Genomic DNA, 16645 nt, shown 5'->3' with positions numbered 1-16645 from the left:
GGCTCACGCACAGGTACTCGAATCACATCCTGAAGTTAGCTGCCGCTCAGGATGTGAAGCCTGATATTGATGAGCTGGTGAAAGCTAAAAGATGCCAGGTATCAGGAGTCAAATAAACTATGCAACCCCACTGAAAGTGCTGCATGAGACACCCTGATGTACTTCTGTGAATCACTGAGGCACTGTGTGTGTTCTTTGTCCTCAGAGTTTTCAAATAACTTGAGGTGTTTTGTAATTAATAGCTATGTTGTGCTTTTGGACACACTGTCCTCAGGCTCCAGCTTTATGTTTATATATTTTTATGTTGATGTGAGACTGTTTCTATTTGATTATATTTTATTTATATATTTAACCTATTCTGTGGTTCTTGTACTTGTTTGGGGAACAGGATTTCATTATTTTTATCTACATTGCTGCCTGCGAAGTGACACCCTGATGTAGTTCTGTGAATCACTGAGGCACTGTGCTTGTTCTTTGTCCTCAGAGTTTTCAAATAACTTGAGATGTTTTATGATTAATAGCTATGTTGTGCCTGTACTATTTTGAACATACTGTCCACAGGCTCTAGCTTTATTTTTATGTTGATCGTATTAAAACAAAGAAAACAATCTGAAGTTGTTGTTTTTAAGTTATATATACTATGATTTTACCAGTCCGGCCCACTTGAGAATAGACTTCTCCATGTGGCCCCTGAACTAATGACTCACTGGGTATCGTTAGTAGAGCCAAGTCAGAGCATTAATGAACAGAGTGTTCCTTTGTTTAACCTTTTAGTCACTCCAGGGCTGGACTGGGACAAAACATCAGGCGTTTTGACTCGAGTCCAGCCCCCCAGGTATTACAGGACAAACCATGAATCCTTTGAATGAAAACAAACACTGCTGTCACAGTGATGCACACTGTCTTGTTGATATATCAATCTAATAAACTTAAACCTGCACCATCCTCCCTGTGCTGGTATTCTAACAGTACCTGGAAGCAGACTGTTGGTCGTTAACCTCCTGAACACAACACATGGTGAAAACCTGAAATTAAGACAGAGACTAGAGGTGAGACATGATCATTACTGATGACAGATTCAGATATATTTTCATAAACCATTCATTTACCACATCAATAAACAGCACGGCAGCGCAAAATATATTTTCTAACATGGCCTTTAAAAAGTGAAAGGAGACAGAAAGACAGCTGAGAAAGAATAAAACTGACTTTTTGATGGCGTTTTACACACAGTACTGGTGCAGAATCTAGAAGATGTGGGAAATACTGGCAAAATCAGCTGATCATTGATCAGTTTCATGATTGAAGTAGAAACAGAAGAGGGAGAGAGAAGAAGAGGCAGCTGTGCAGCAAAGACAGAATAACTGCAGCTTTGTGTGTTTTTCATTGTAGCTGAAGCTTTTATCTCATTTTATTTATAGGGTTAGTTATTAGAGTTTCCAACCGTCCCGTAAAAAACGGAATGGTCTCGTATTCAGAGAAAATATTGTGCGTTTGGTATTGAGGTGAAAAGGAACAGTTTGTCCCGGACTTTGAAATGTTTATTGAAAAAAAAAAAATTCAATAAACATTTCAAAGTCCGGGACAAACTGTTCCTTTTTACGGTGGCCCCTAGAGACAAAGCACGTACAAACTCCAAAACACTTGCAACTCCAAAACACTTGCAAACTCCAAAACACAACGGAAGTGCTCCAGGACGCTAGGGGCAGTGTTGAGCTCGATTTGCAAAATAAACGGCAAGTTTGTCTGTATGGGACGGTCTAGTCTCCGTCACGCTTCCCAGGTTGCCTAGCAACCATGATACTAACTAACTGGAAACATGTCATACAACTTTGTTTGACAGAAATGAAGGAGAACACATTTTGTTGATTTGTTTGTTTGTTTCTACAAGAGCTTTGTGTGATTTGATAAGTATCTGAGGCTGAGACCACAGGACAGTAAAACATGATTTTTGGGCTTCATTTCTGTACTGAACAGTCATTTAAGATTAGTTAGTAAATAACAAATAGTTAATGTTGTTCATGAGACTAAAGTCATCTCACTGTGGTAATGTAAATATAATATGGCCAATATTATAGTTATTATATTAATCATTATTAGCTATTACAGCAGTGAACATGAACTCTGTGTCAAATACTGAGCCTCAGTACAGATTCAAGTTGCAGTTATTTATATGTCTTATCACCTTAAATCTTCACTCAAAGACAAGTATCTTTGACAGTGCATATATAGGTGTATCATATATAAGAGACAAATGTTGTTCGTTTAATATGTTGTCATTACTAAATTTGGCTCATTGCTTACATACGTGTGTAAACAGCAAATGTACGAGCTGTGATAACTGTTTCTGATAGAATGAAGAGTAGACTGATATATGAAATATTCCTTTATTGGGTGAGAAAATCAGACCATGTCATAACTGCTTTAAGTCATGCAGAATAGATATCAGAGCCTTAAACAGGGTGACTTCTGCTAAATGGGTCAAACTGGGCAGAAAGTCTACAAACACATAACATCCTTATAGAATATGATGTAACACTATAGATCAACTTACCTCAGAATATATAAAGCATATAAACAATTACAGCGATATGATGCAACAAACACAGCAGTGCTACTGATCCAAAATACTCAAAGCTTCATAGAACTGAAACAAACATTTATTTTTAGCTCCATTCTGCTGCTGATACATACTTTAGGTTTCTGAATATTAAACTTGTTGCTGCCTTTCATAGTGTGTAACTTGAAGGCCCTGAGTACTTTCTCCCACACTGAAAACACTGGATGATAACATTATTTGAACATTACCTAATAAGACTGATTCAGGACAGACAGTTAGTGATGTTAAACTTTCCTAGCAGTCCTTCACAAACAGGGAACAGTCTGTCTATTCTCTCCATCTGTCAGCTGCTGCTGGCTCTTCCTCCTCCTCTTCCTCACACACTGCTGAGTTTGTCCTGGTGGATCATCAGGGGTGCAAAGCCTCACAGATGATGTGCAGCAGTGGGTCCCTCAGTCTGTCCTCACTCTGGACACTTGCAGTCGTCACACATGGAAATCAAATGTGTGATAAGCTGCAGGATTCAAACACAAGTGTAACTTATAAACACATGTTCATACTTTTATTCCACAATCAGAGAGAAAGAAACGGAGAGAGAGTGCAGGACACACAGGTGACAGTCTCAGGTGTATACACTGCTACAAAACAGCACAAAAGAAGGAGGATTTAGTGTTTGTGTTATTACGAAACAAGAAGAGTTCCAGATGGTACAGTGGACACATGTGTGACTCTGTGATTAAAGCATCTTTCTTTCAGCTTAACGAGTGAACCGTCAGCTCGTTCAAACACACGTTAAAGTCCGTTTGGCTCGACACCACCGAACAGAGGCAGCAATATAACAGAGCTAACATTAACAGTGCAGTGAGTCCTGCTTGTGCCGTGATATTCAGGACTGCAAACCGAGCAGCATCACTGACTTTCAGCTTGTTGTGTTTGTGGATATATGACTGACTTTAATTATCCATAAAATCATCACATTCTCTGTAAGATTAAGGTCGACTATTGAACGGCGTATATTTTAAAGTAAAGGCTTTAAAACCAAGTTAGTACAAACATCGCTAATGTCACATAACTTTCCCGACATGTGGCCAACAGTAATGTTTTAATGTTCTTCATTATAAAAACATTTGCGCATAAATAAGTGACATAATATTCAGTACTTACTTCTAAAAGTTTACTCTTCGGCGGCTCCGCTTCCGCCGTTTTTTTAGGCAAAATTATCTACACCGCCGCAGCGCTATGAAATTTGGGATATGTTGGGCCATGAAGGCTACACCGACCCATCCTTAAAATTCAGGGAAATGAAGGACGCATTTGAGGGCCGCATTTCGAGCAGCCTTTGAATTGGGACAGCCTTCGTCGTGTCGCTGTGACGTAATCGGCCTTAAAATGCGGCCTTTAAGACTGCAGACCTGGTTTGAATGTTTGTAATTCTTTGTATTACACCCCCTGGCATATGTTAATTTTGTTTTGATTGTATACATGTTCTGTATACTGTTTCTTAATAAAGTTTTATATTAAAAAAAAGAGAAAAAAAAAGGCTGCAGACTCGGTAATTGGTACTTCCTGGCTTGTGTAGTTACTAGGTAACAAAAGCTCAACACTGCCCCTAGCGTCCTGGAGCACTTCCGTTGTGTTTTGGAATTTGCACGTGCTTTGGAGTTTGCAAGTGTTTTGGAGTTTCCAAGTGTTTTGGAGTTTGCAAGTGTTTTGGAGTTTGCATGTGTTTTGGAGTTTGCAAGTGTTTTGGAGTTTGCAAGTGTTTTGGAGTTTGCAAGTGTTTTGGAGTTTGCAAGTGTTTTGGAGTTTGCAAGTGTTTTGGAGTTTGCATGTGTTTTGGAGTTTGCATGTGTTTTGGAGTTTGCATGTGTTTTGGAGTTTGCATGTGTTTTGGAGTTTGCATGTGTTTTGGAGTTTGCAAGTGTTTTGGAATTTGCATGTGTTTTGGAGTTTGCATGTGTTTTGGAGTTTGCAAGTGTTTTGGAATTTGCATGTGTTTTGGAGTTTGCATGTGTTTTGGAGTTTGCATGTGTTTTGGAGTTTGCATGTGTTTTGGAGTTTGCAAGTGTTTTGGAGTTTGCATGTGTTTTGGAGTTTGCATGTGTTTTGGAGTTTGCAAGTGTTTTGGAATTTGCAAGTGTTTTGGAGTTTGTACGTGCTTTGTCTCTAGGGGCCACCGTACCTTTTCACCTCAATACCAAACGCACAATATTTTCTTTGAATACGAGACCATTCCGTTTTTTACGGGACGGTTGGAAACTCTAATAACTAACCTTATAAATAAAATAAGATAAAACAAGTTCAACATCAGTAACATCATAGCACCCAGCAGTATATAAACTCCACAAAATATGAATAAAAACAGACAGGAATATTATTACAGATTAAATAAACTTAAACTTAAACTTAAAAAATAAACTTTATATATTTTGCTCTTCATAAAAATATATCCTGTCAAAATTATGCAAGTTAGAAATATGAACATGCTGCCAAAACCCCAGAAAAAATAAAGAAAGCAAACACAAGGTTGGAGCTGCATGTAGACGGAGCTGGGCGCTGCTACAGGGGTGGAGCTAATAAACTGTGCGGGCCGTTCAGTGTCGTACTTTCCCTGAGTGCATCATTACACTGCAGCTGCATCTGAATCTGCACAGGTGCAGCTCAGCAAAGCTGACTTGGTTCAACATTACTGCAACAGGGAAAGTGAGGCAGGCTGCACTGGTGCATTTGTGACAGCTTCACTTGAAACGCCTTCACAGCATCATACATGTCCATGAACTGACAGGTTTCCTTGCTGAGCTCAAAAACTTTTATCCCATCTCAGCCAGCGGACCTCTGTATGATGAAACTCTGAATCTATTTCCCACATAAAAGACTGAAACTGACGTGACGTTTAGCTCAGATAAAATTTACGGTTTGCGTCACGGTGATCATTACATGCTCCATTTTTAGGACTTTACCAAACAGCCTTTCCTGGAGTGTGATGCAGTGATGTTAACTCACCGGTACAGTTCTCCTGCATCTTTACTCGCATCCTGCTGACTAGTCCGCTTTTTTCACCGCACAACACCGGCGCTCCATCTGTTGTCAGTCCAACAAGTTTGTCCCAGGAGTTTTATGTCGTTACACTTTGACATACGTTTTAAAAAATGTCTTTTCCTGTCGTTGCATCGATTTAATGTCCAATATTTCCTCTCCACGGATGAAGCTGGCCAGCTGTGCAATGTCCATCATGTCTGTACTTTCATCCACAGCAAGATGCAATAAAGTTTTTGCTTCTTTCACACAACTGTGTTCTTGAACCAGTGGCCATCTCACAAACCTGATCAGCAATTGTGTTTCTGCTCAGGCTCACAGACGTCCACAGCTTCATCCTGCAGCTCTTCAGATTGGCACCAGCTGATTTGGCTCCTCTGCTACAATGAAACTTTCACAACAGCTTCACTTTGTGATTTTGCTCTGGTGACAAACGTCTGCTGAAATGTCAGATTCTTCTTCTTCTACTTCCTGTAGTTTCTGCGTTTAGGTTTTTCATCTTATCCTGACGTTTTGTCTCGTAGTGCCGTCTTAAACTAAATTCCTTAATTACAGCCACATCAGCTCCACTAATAAGACACACGGCTTTACCAGCATGTCTGTAAACATATATTCAGTCTCTGCTTTCAGAATCAACTTGTCTCTCCACCATTGTGAGCGGCGAGCATCTAACAGAAGTTTGACTTGATTGACGCGTTCAGCAAGGAGGCTGCAGCGCTGCATTATGGGATCTGTAGTTTGTATATTATTAGCGCCTCATATCGCCGGGCCTTGCATAACAATAATAGTACATCTATATAAAAGGATCTCGCGGGCCGGATATAAATGTGCGCTGGGCCGGATGTGGCCTAGACTTTGACACATGTGCCGTGTTTATACCGTTATGGAAAAAAAACAGAAAAAAAACCCCATCGGCCCATAAAAACGAAAAATCACCATCGGAAATGCCCGGTATGCCCGATGGCCAGTCCAGCTGTGGTCTTCCCGCATCACTTAAAACTCGAGGGCACCGATCTTTCCGAGCTGTTGCACCCAGACTGTGGAAGGCACTTCCCCTGTTTCCACGGTGTTTGGACTCAGTGGAGACCTTCGAAAAGCAGCTAAAGACATTTTTATTTCAAAAAGCTTTTTATGATGTATTTATGACTGTATTGTGTTTTTACCATGTAAAGCACTTTGTGCCACATGTCTGTGAAAGGTGCTATATAAATAAACTTTACTTACTTTGAGCAGCATCCACGCATGTTTGAGACGCGGCTGAAGGACGGCCGTGTGACCTCTGTGTCCTCAGTCTGAGCGGCTCTGTGAGCATCTGCAGGAACAGATCTCCAGGCGTCTTGAAGGACATTCACAGCTCTTCTTTGGATGTCTCTTGTTCTAGGATCCAGTACGACACCTGCTCCAGTCTGCCCACCTGTGAAGATTATCCTGTCGTCTCCCCTTCAAATTAAAAGACTGACACAGAAAACACATGACTTTGAAAATAATCAAATTAAAGCACTGGTAGTATTTAAACCAAAAGATAATGTGCAAGTAGGAACTTATTGTAACATAATGTACACACATTATTATAAACATTACTGTATGGTTTTACGATTCATATAACAGTACTACATGGTATGGACGCGACGCACTAACGTCACTAACGTCACCGCTCCCAGGAGCGCGTGCACTGCAGCGGCGCCGTCATGGAAGGAAAACTGTCACCTTTTTAAAATCTCTGCTTTCTTCCATCCTCCTGTTTTGCCTCTCGCGCTGCTGAGGGCGGTCTCGGCAGACGATACAGGCGATACGCCCACATGGCTTCCTGTTCTTCCTGCAGTTATAAGAACACATTTCTGTGGTATTCGTATATGGAGCGTCAACAATAAAATTCCATGTCAATGCATTTTATTTATTTTCTGTATTTATAGTTGAAGATATAACATGAGATATCCAACTGTACGGTTTGTAGAGGGATGTGGCACAAACAAACAAACAAACATAAAAACAAATAAAGAAGTTAGTCCACCCTCCCAATCGTTCACAGTGGCACACATGTCTGGGTGGACTAACTAAAACAAAACTACAGCAGAGAGAGCCCAACAACAGCGACAAAGCAAAGTCATCACTTTAAAACACGCAGGAAGCCCAGCCCTCCCTCCCCGGCCACCTCCTCCAGCCTTTACAGCAGGCCAGCCGAGAGATCTCTCCAGCATGTCCTGGGTCTGCCCTGGGGCCTCCTCCCAGTTGGACACGCTCAAACCACCTCAACTGGCTCCTTTTGATGGGAGGAGCAGCAGCTCCACTCTGAGCCCCTCCCGGATGGCTAAAGTTCTCACCTTGTCTCTAAGGGAGATGCCAGCCACCCTTCAGAGGAAGCTCATTTTGCCTGATCCGCGATCTTCTTTCGGTCACTACCCACAGCTCGTGACCATAGGTGAGGGTAGGGCGTAGACCGACTGGTGAACTGAGAGCTTTAAAGCACCTCCTGAAGAACCTCCCACAAGACACTCCAAGAGACACGATTGAATGCCTTCTTCAAGTCCTCAAAACACATGTAGACTGGTGGGGCAAAGTCCCATGCACCCTGGAGTACCTCGAGAAGGTAAAGAGCTGGACTACTCTTCCTTGAAGGTGACAACCACTACATTGTTCCACCTGCATCCTAGGTACGACTAACGAATGGACTCTCCTTCCCAGCACCCTGGCAAAGACTTTCACAGGGAGGCTGAAGAGTGTGATCTCCCTATAGCTGGAGCACACCCCCGGGCCCCTTTCCAGACCTTCACCTTCATCATGAGCTTGATTACAAGCGGCACAAGCTGCAGAAATGAGCTTTCTCCACAAGGTGGATGGCCTCTCCCTCAGAGAGAGGCTGAGGAGCTCAGAGTAGAGCCACTACTCCTCCACATCTAAAGGTGTCAGTTGAGGTGGTTTGGGCATCTGACTAGGAGGCTTCCTGGGTGTTTCAGCGTATCCGAAGGAGGCCCCGGGGCGGCCTTGGAACGCCTCAGGGTTCCCCTGGATAAACTGGAGAGGGGGGTTTGGGCATCCTTACTTAGGCCGCTGTCCCCATAACCCGGCCATGGGGGCTTCCATAAGTGGAAGAAAATGAGTGGATGGATGGGCGATTGAGCCATATTATAAACTATGATCAAAACTGTCACTAGCATAAATAACGAGTTTCCATTAAAACAGGTAACTCTAACCTCAGTTAAACACCTACTGCACATTTTCCTGGTTGTTCTCTCCTGGAGCCTTTAAAGAGAGCCTCCTGGCTGCAATGTCACCCTAAACCGGACAAACAGAAGAAATCTCTGAGGTGATTACAGAAAGATTTCCATTATTGTTGGAGCAGTCAGGCGGAGCTCGCTCTCATTGCAGGGCTGCATTCAGCCACACAAACTCTTTGTTACCAGTGACAGCGAATATATCATGTGCACTTACTTATACCAGCTGCTGACAGGCACACCCTGCAGTCTGTGCCAGCATGTTGGGAAATGTTTGACTTTCAGTGGGATCAAGTTCAGGATTGTCTCAATAGTTATTATAAACGTGTTCTCCCAAGTGATTCATCATTGGAGGGATCGGTACATCCAGCTGTGCTCTCCACTAAGTTTGTTTTGTTTTTATAGTGTTTAACACAAAGAACAATCTTATTTCAAAAGGTTATACTTTTTAGAATAATGAACAGACGAGCTTAGAGAAGCATACACTTTAAAATACTGGGTTTAAAACTTTGCATACAAAACGTAAAATGTTCACGAATGCTCAGTGAGCCACTTCCAGACGTAGTTAAATCCCACTTTTGCCTGATCACGTGGAGTTTGAGGATGCACATCTTTGACTGTCCTGTAATTTATCATGGATCCGATTGGTTTGAGAATTCCTAATTTTATGTATTGAATTGAATTAAAAACACTTTTTTATGTCCTTTGTATAGATCACATCTATTTCTTCTTTTTCCTCGTTATTTGTTCTTTTAATTTGTGGTTCCCTTTTCCTTTGGAGTTATTGTCCAGCAATTAAAAATCTCTTTTAGTTGATTAAATTCAGTTTGTTGAGACCTTACAAGGAGTCCAAAGAATTGGAGGATCAAGCTCACTGTTATCGCTCTGTTGTATTCGTTGATATCGATTTTTATTTGGTCTTTCAGCTGGCTCTGTGCCTCCACAACGTCTCTGTAATCTGACTCCAAGTTCAGATTGAAACATACGGGACTGTGGTCAGACTGATCCGTAGTTCCTATTTTGCAGTCGGATATTGTATGAAGGTCTTTACTGAAAATTAGGAAGTAGTCTATCCTAGAAAAGGTTTCATGCGGGTTAGAAAAGTGTGTAAAGTCCTGCTGGGGTCTGCGTAAGTCCTGCCATAGTTCATAGTTCACTGTTCATTGTATGTGCTTAAGTTTCCAACTATGCAGTGGTCATATATTAGACATCAACAGAGCAGTAAGACTCACCCTGTGGCGGTTATATCTACTTTCCACTGCATCGCAGTATTCCTACTGGTCCTGCTGCAAAAACCTGGAGTTTTTACTGGAAAGTGTGGACCCTGGGGTTCTCCAGGAGCGTGGTACGGAATTTCAGAGCTGCAACCAGAACCCTACTCATGTCATTCGTCGCTTCCACCATGGATTCGTACAACATCATTCCATCATAGAAAAGTCTGAGTTTAGCAGGAAAGGAGCTTGGAAGTGAATTTTCTTATCCTTTAACACTTTGTTTGCCTCGGAGTACTGCCTTCTTTGTTTCAGGACCTCATCCAAATTTACAACCTTCCCGTCGAATTGAAATCGACACTTTACCAAGTTGTCTTCAGTATTTCTTCTCTCATCCTGTAACTGGTCATTTTGGATACAGTGGACCTCGGAGATGCATCCAAGGGTGGTTTCCCTCAACTGCACAATGTGCCCTTCCCACCGCCGGTGGAGCCTCCAATGCATTCCTCAGCAACCGCTACTCAAAAGAGGCCTTGAGTTGTTGGGTGCTGTCCCTCCTAAATTCTGTCAGTTCTTTCATTATCAGGTCCAAGTTTACGATGTCCATGCTCTCTGTGTCAGGCTCGGGTCGGGTTAGCATCTCTTCATCCTCCAGTGCTTCGATGCTAGTTGAGGTTTGCTAGTGTCATCTTCCTCGTTAAACAGCTCAGCTTGCGTCTTCCTTGTCTTCACTTTAGGCATTTTCAAAGCCCAAGATATTAAGTTTACTATTGCACTACTGCACTAAACGAACTAGAGTTAAAGTGGGCTGATTTATTTAAGTGTAAGTTGGTTTTTCTGCTGCCATCCCGCTTCTTCCAGCTGGAAGTCCACCTGTGATAGTTAAATCCATCCCATAGTTTGGTGATCAGTTCAGGAGTCACTGCTGTGGTGTGATTTCACAGTCCACAGTTGTTGGAAGTGGAGGCATGTAAATGGAGCCTGTTATAACCACCACAGTCTGTATTACTGGACTCATTATCTACTAGTTAAACCTTAACTCAAAAAGCATCTCTAGACCCAGCAGTCTTAGCTAATTATAGGCCAATCTCCAACCTTCCTTTATATCAAACATCCTTGAAAGAGTAGTTGTCAAACAGCTAACAGATCATCTGCAGAGGAATGGTTTATTTGAAGAGTTTCAGTCAGGTTTCAGAGTTCATCACAGCACAGAAACAGCTTTAGTGAAGGTTACAAATGATCTTCTTATGGCCTCTGACAGTGGACTCATCTCTGTGCTTGTCCTGCTAGACCTCAGACCTGAGTGTTTCTTCTTCACTCATTATGTGTTAACAGACCTCTCTGCACTGAATCATATCTGTTATTAACCTCTGTCTCTCTTCCACAGCATGTCTTTATCCTGTCTTCCTTCTCTCACCCCAACCAATCACAGCAGATGGCCCCGCCCCTCCCTGAGCCTGGTTCTGTGTTATTCTTTACCTTACGATATAGAGCGCCTCGAGGCCACTGTTGTTATGGATTGGCAGTAATCAAATCGAATTGAACTGAATCAGGAGGTTGAAGGCAGGAGACCTGCTGACACGGCTAACCTCGCGTCTGGAAAAGATCATTGCTGTAGTTACATCACAACAGTAACTCTGACAGTGATAATCATTCGCTGATAACTAATAACTCACCTGGGGCACAGACACAAAGGCGTGCACCTCAGTGATTCTGACAAAATGCCGTTGAATTATGTCATCATGGCATGATGAATGGAGAAACCGGGAATTCTGGGTGGATGTTTGAACAAAATGCATCTGTTTCATGTTTTAGAGTTTATTTAAAAAATCAGGGAGACAGTCCTGAGGTAAACACCTGTCCGTGGGCGGAGTTTCCTCTATCTGGGACACAAACAGATGCTGAAGGAGGGTTTTCTAACCCACTGACACTTAAGGTTGTTGTGTGTGGGAGCTCCATGTCAAACTGGAAGGGGGGTCGTTGCAGATCATTGGAGACTTTTACTTTGAAGGGTGGTGAAGTTCAAAGAGAAGGTAACATGAGTTTGTCCCTCAGGAGCATCATCTACGCCTTCCTGACCAGAGCACGACCCATCCCGCTGATCATCATAGTCTGCGCCGTAATCTTCTGCTCGCTCAACGGTTTCCTGCAGGGCCACTTCCTGCTACACTGCGCTCACTTTGAGGACACCTGGCTGACCCGCGCCCGCCTCACTGCAGGTGAGTCACAGCTACACCCACCAGTCACCATGAGGCCTCGCCACCATTGTCCTGAAGATTTCGTTTCGAGGCTGTAAAAACTACATTACCCACAGTCCTTGGTTTAACAGTGAGGCTTTGATTGGTGTGGGTCAGTGAAGGGCGTGATGGGAGTCGTAGCTGAATGTCCCGTAGTGACTTTGGTCTTTAATCCAGACCACACTGACCAATCGCCATCACCCGTTATCATTACATCAAGAAGGCAGCAGTCGTAGGAGGAAGATGCAGTGAAGTCCTCCACCACCACGCCTCCACGCAGAGAGGTCATGTCAGGGTCACCACGTATATGATTGCTGATTCAAACATCTGCTGACTTTTACCTTTAAAAGTCTTGTTTTCCACACTGGGATAAAACTACGACAGGAAAGCCAACTCGGCTTCAGCATCTGGCTGGTTGGTTCTGTGTTCTGTGTTCGGGTTCTGTGTTCTGTGTTCGGGTTCTGTGTTCGGGTTCTGTGTTCAGGTTCTGTGTTCTGGTTCTGGTTCTGTGTTCTGTGTTCTGGTTCTGTGTTCTGTGTTCTGTGTTCGGGTTCTGTGTTTGGGTTCTGTGTTCTGGTCCTGTGTTCTGTGTTCTGTGTTCTGTGTTTGGGTTCTGTGTTCAGGTTCTGTGTTCTGGTCCTGTGTTCGGGTTCTGTGTTCTGGTTCTGTGTTCTGTGTTCGGGTTCTGTGTTCAGGTTCTGTGTTCTGGTCCTGTGTTCTGGTTCTGTGTTCGGGTTCTGTGTTCTGTGTTCGGGTTCTGTGTTCTGTGTTCTGGTTCTGTCCCTGGTTCGTTCCCGGGTTTCGGCACCAAAATGTAAGGTTCTTTTTGATTTGGAAAGAAAAGTAAGCGCAGTCAGAGTCCTAGGGGGTGTCCAAAAAGAAAAGTGATTTATTAAACACACACGTATTACATAGTGTGGGAAGCCGGTCTTCCCTTTCTGTTCGCTACAACAAGCTTTATAGCCTTTATGACGTCAGAACAATTCCTGGGAGTCACCTTCTTCAGAACAACAACTCTTTCCCAGACTTAAAACCAGATGTTTCCAATCATCAGTATTTGGGAACATAACAATTGTGTAAGACGAGTGTGCCGTTTGTGTGAGATTGTAGGTCCAGGCCAACGAAAGTTGAGTGTCCTCATCTGACTTACTGTGGACCCACCACTATGCTGGTGCTATGCATGATAAAGCATTGTATCTAGAATGTGTTTATTCTGCTTGCTCTGGCAAATATACTAAATGATAAATGATACATGATAATATTGATGATAACCTGATGATAAGTGATACAAACTAATGAAGTAATGATGAAATAATGACCGTGCATGTGAATAATAACATAGTGACAGTAAAATAACATTCCTTTACGTGACACAGGAAAGCCAACTCGGCTTCAGCATCTGGCTGGTTGGTTCTGTGTTCTGTGTTCGGGTTCTGTGTTCTGTGTTCTGGTTCTGTGTTCGGGTTCTGTGTTCAGGTTCTGTGTTCTGGTTCTGGTTCTGTGTTCTGTGTTCTGTGTTTGGGTTCTGTGTTCAGGTTCTGTGTTCTGGTCCTGTGTTCGGGTTCTGTGTTCTGTGTTCTGGTTCTGTGTTCTGTGTTCTGTGTTCAGGTTCTGTGTTCTGGTCCTGTGTTCTGGTTCTGTGTTCGGGTTCTGTGTTCTGTGTTCGGGTTCTGTGTTCTGTGTTCTGGTTCTGTGTTTGGGTTCTGTGTTCTGGTTCTGTGTTCTGTGTTTGGGTTCTGTGTTCTGGTTCTGTGTTCGGGTTCTGTGTTCTGTGTTCGGGTTCTGTGTTCTGGTTCTGTGTTCTGGTCCTGTGTTCTGGTTCTGGTCCTGTGTTCTGTGTTCTGTGTTTGGGTTCTGTGTTCTGTGTTCTGGTTCTGTGTTCTGTGTTCTGTGTTCGGGTTCTGTGTTCAGGTTCTGTGTTCTGGTCCTGTGTTCTGGTTCTGTGTTCGGGTTCTGTGTTCTGTGTTCGGGTTCTGTGTTCTGTGTTCTGGTTCTGTGTTTGGGTTCTGTGTTCTGGTTCTGTGTTCTGTGTTTGGGTTCTGTGTTCTGGTTCTGTGTTCTGGTTCTGTGTTCGGGTTCTGTGTTCTGTGTTCGGGTTCTGTGTTCTGGTTCTGTGTTCTGGTCCTGTGTTCTGGTTCTGGTCCTGTGTTCTGTGTTCTGTGTTTGGGTTCTGTGTTCTGTGTTCGGGTTCTGTGTTCGGGTTCTGTGTTCTGTGTTCTGTGTTCAGGTTCTGTGTTCTGTGTTCGGGTTCTGTGTTCAGGTTCTGTGTTCTGGTCCTGTGTTCTGGTTCTGTGTTCGGTTCTGTGTTCTGTGTTCTGGTTCTGTGTTCGGGTTCTGTGTTCTGTGTTCGGGTTCTGTGTTCAGGTTCTGTGTTCTGGTTCTGTGTTCGGGTTCTGTGTTCAGGTTCTGTGTTCGGGTTCTGTGTTCTGTGTTCGGGTTCTGTGTTCTGTGTTCTGGTTCTGTGTTCGGGTTCTGTGTTCTGTGTTCTGTGTTCAGGTTCTGTGTTCTGTGTTCGGGTTCTGTGTTCAGGTTCTGTGTTCTGGTCCTGTGTTCTGGTTCTGTGTTCGGTTCTGTGTTCTGTGTTCTGGTTCTGTGTTCGGGTTCTGTGTTCTGTGTTCGGGTTCTGTGTTCAGGTTCTGTGTTCTGGTTCTGTGTTCGGGTTCTGTGTTCAGGTTCTGTGTTCGGGTTCTGTGTTCTGTGTTCGGGTTCTGTGTTCTGTGTTCGGGTTCTGTGTTCGGGTTCTGTGTTCAGGTTCTGTGTTCTGGTTCTGGTTCTGTGTTCTGTGTTCTGGTTCTGTGTTCTGTGTTCTGTGTTCGGGTTCTGTGTTTGGGTTCTGTGTTCTGGTCCTGTGTTCTGTGTTCTGTGTTCTGTGTTTGGGTTCTGTGTTCAGGTTCTGTGTTCTGGTCCTGTGTTCGGGTTCTGTGTTCTGGTTCTGTGTTCTGTGTTCGGGTTCTGTGTTTGGGTTCTGTGTTCTGGTCCTGTGTTCTGTGTTCTGTGTTCTGTGTTTGGGTTCTGTGTTCAGGTTCTGTGTTCTGGTCCTGTGTTCGGGTTCTGTGTTCAGGTTCTGTGTTCTGGTCCTGTGTTCTGGTTCTGTGTTCTGTGTTCGGGTTCTGTGTTCTGTGTTCTGGTTCTGTCCCTGGTTCGTTCCCGGGTTTCGGCACCAAAATGTAAGGTTCTTTTTGATTTGGAAAGAAAAGTAAGCGCAGTCAGAGTCCTAGGGGGTGTCCAAAAAGAAAAGTGATTTATTAAACACACACGTATTACATAGTGTGGGAAGCCGGTCTTCCCTTTCTGTTCGCTACAACAAGCTTTATAGCCTTTATGACGTCAGAACAATTCCTGGGAGTCACCTTCTTCAGAACAACAACTCTTTCCCAGACTTAAAACCAGATGTTTCCAATCATCAGTATTTGGGAACATAACAATTGTGTAAGACGAGTGTGCCGTTTGTGTGAGATTGTAGGTCCAGGCCAACGAAAGTTGAGTGTCCTCATCTGACTTACTGTGGACCCACCACTATGCTGGTGCTATGCATGATAAAGCATTGTATCTAGAATGTGTTTATTCTGCTTGCTCTGGCAAATATACTAAATGATAAATGATACATGATAATATTGATGATAACCTGATGATAAGTGATACAAACTAATGAAGTAATGATGAAATAATGACCGTGCATGTGAATAATAACATAGTGACAGTAAAATAACATTCCTTTACGTGACACAGGAAAGCCAACTCGGCTTCAGCATCTGGCTGGTTGGTTCTGTGTTCGGGTTCTGTGTTCTGGTTCTGTGTTCGGGTTCTGTGTTCAGGTTCTGTGTTCTGGTTCTGTGTTCTGTGTTCTGTGTTTGGGTTCTGTGTTCAGGTTCTGTGTTCTGGTCCTGTGTTCGGGTTCTGTGTTCTGTGTTCTGGTTCTGTGTTCTGTGTTCTGTGTTCAGGTTCTGTGTTCTGGTCCTGTGTTCTGGTTCTGTGTTCGGGTTCTGTGTTCTGTGTTCGGGTTCTGTGTTCTGTGTTCTGGTTCTGTGTTTGGGTTCTGTGTTCTGGTTCTGTGTTCTGTGTTTGGGTTCTGTGTTCTGGTTCTGTGTTCGGGTTCTGTGTTCTGTGTTCGGGTTCTGTGTTCTGGTTCTGTGTTCTGGTCCTGTGTTCTGGTTCTGGTCCTGTGTTCTGTGTTCTGTGTTTGGGTTCTGTGTTCTGTGTTCTGGTTCTGTGTTCTGTGTTCTGTGTTCGGGTTCTGTGTTCAGGTTCTGTGTTCTGGTCCTGTGTTCTGGTTCTGTGTTCGGGTTCTGTGTTCTGTGTTCGGGTTCTGTGTTCTGTGTTCTGGTTCTGTGTTTGGGTTCTGTGTTCTGGTTCTGTGTTCTGTGTTTGGGTTCTGTGTTCTGGTTCTGT

At 43.4% G+C, this 16645-nt stretch overlaps 1 protein-coding gene across 2 annotated transcripts in view; it reads left to right on the top strand.

Annotated features, from left to right (window-relative positions):
- Positions 1 to 16645, top strand: part of LOC102787127 (3-oxo-5-alpha-steroid 4-dehydrogenase 2-like) — a 30454-nt gene that overhangs the window by 9393 nt on the left and 4416 nt on the right. Inside the window, exon 2 of one of the 2 annotated variants that reach the window (XM_006806596.3) lies at positions 12075 to 12238. In XM_006806596.3, the coding sequence (XP_006806659.2) occupies positions 12075 to 12238 (164 nt within the window). Of the gene's footprint in view, positions 1 to 8525; positions 12239 to 16645 lie in introns of those variants that run through there. The other variant, XM_087842321.1, reaches the window with a different exon arrangement.

The sequence above is a fragment of the Neolamprologus brichardi genome, chromosome 6 (assembly GCF_056152115.1).
Source record: "Neolamprologus brichardi isolate AB-2024 chromosome 6, ASM5615211v1, whole genome shotgun sequence".
Taxonomy (NCBI): Eukaryota; Metazoa; Chordata; class Actinopteri; order Cichliformes; family Cichlidae; genus Neolamprologus; species Neolamprologus brichardi.
This window is presented reverse-complemented; position numbering and strand designations above follow the sequence as displayed.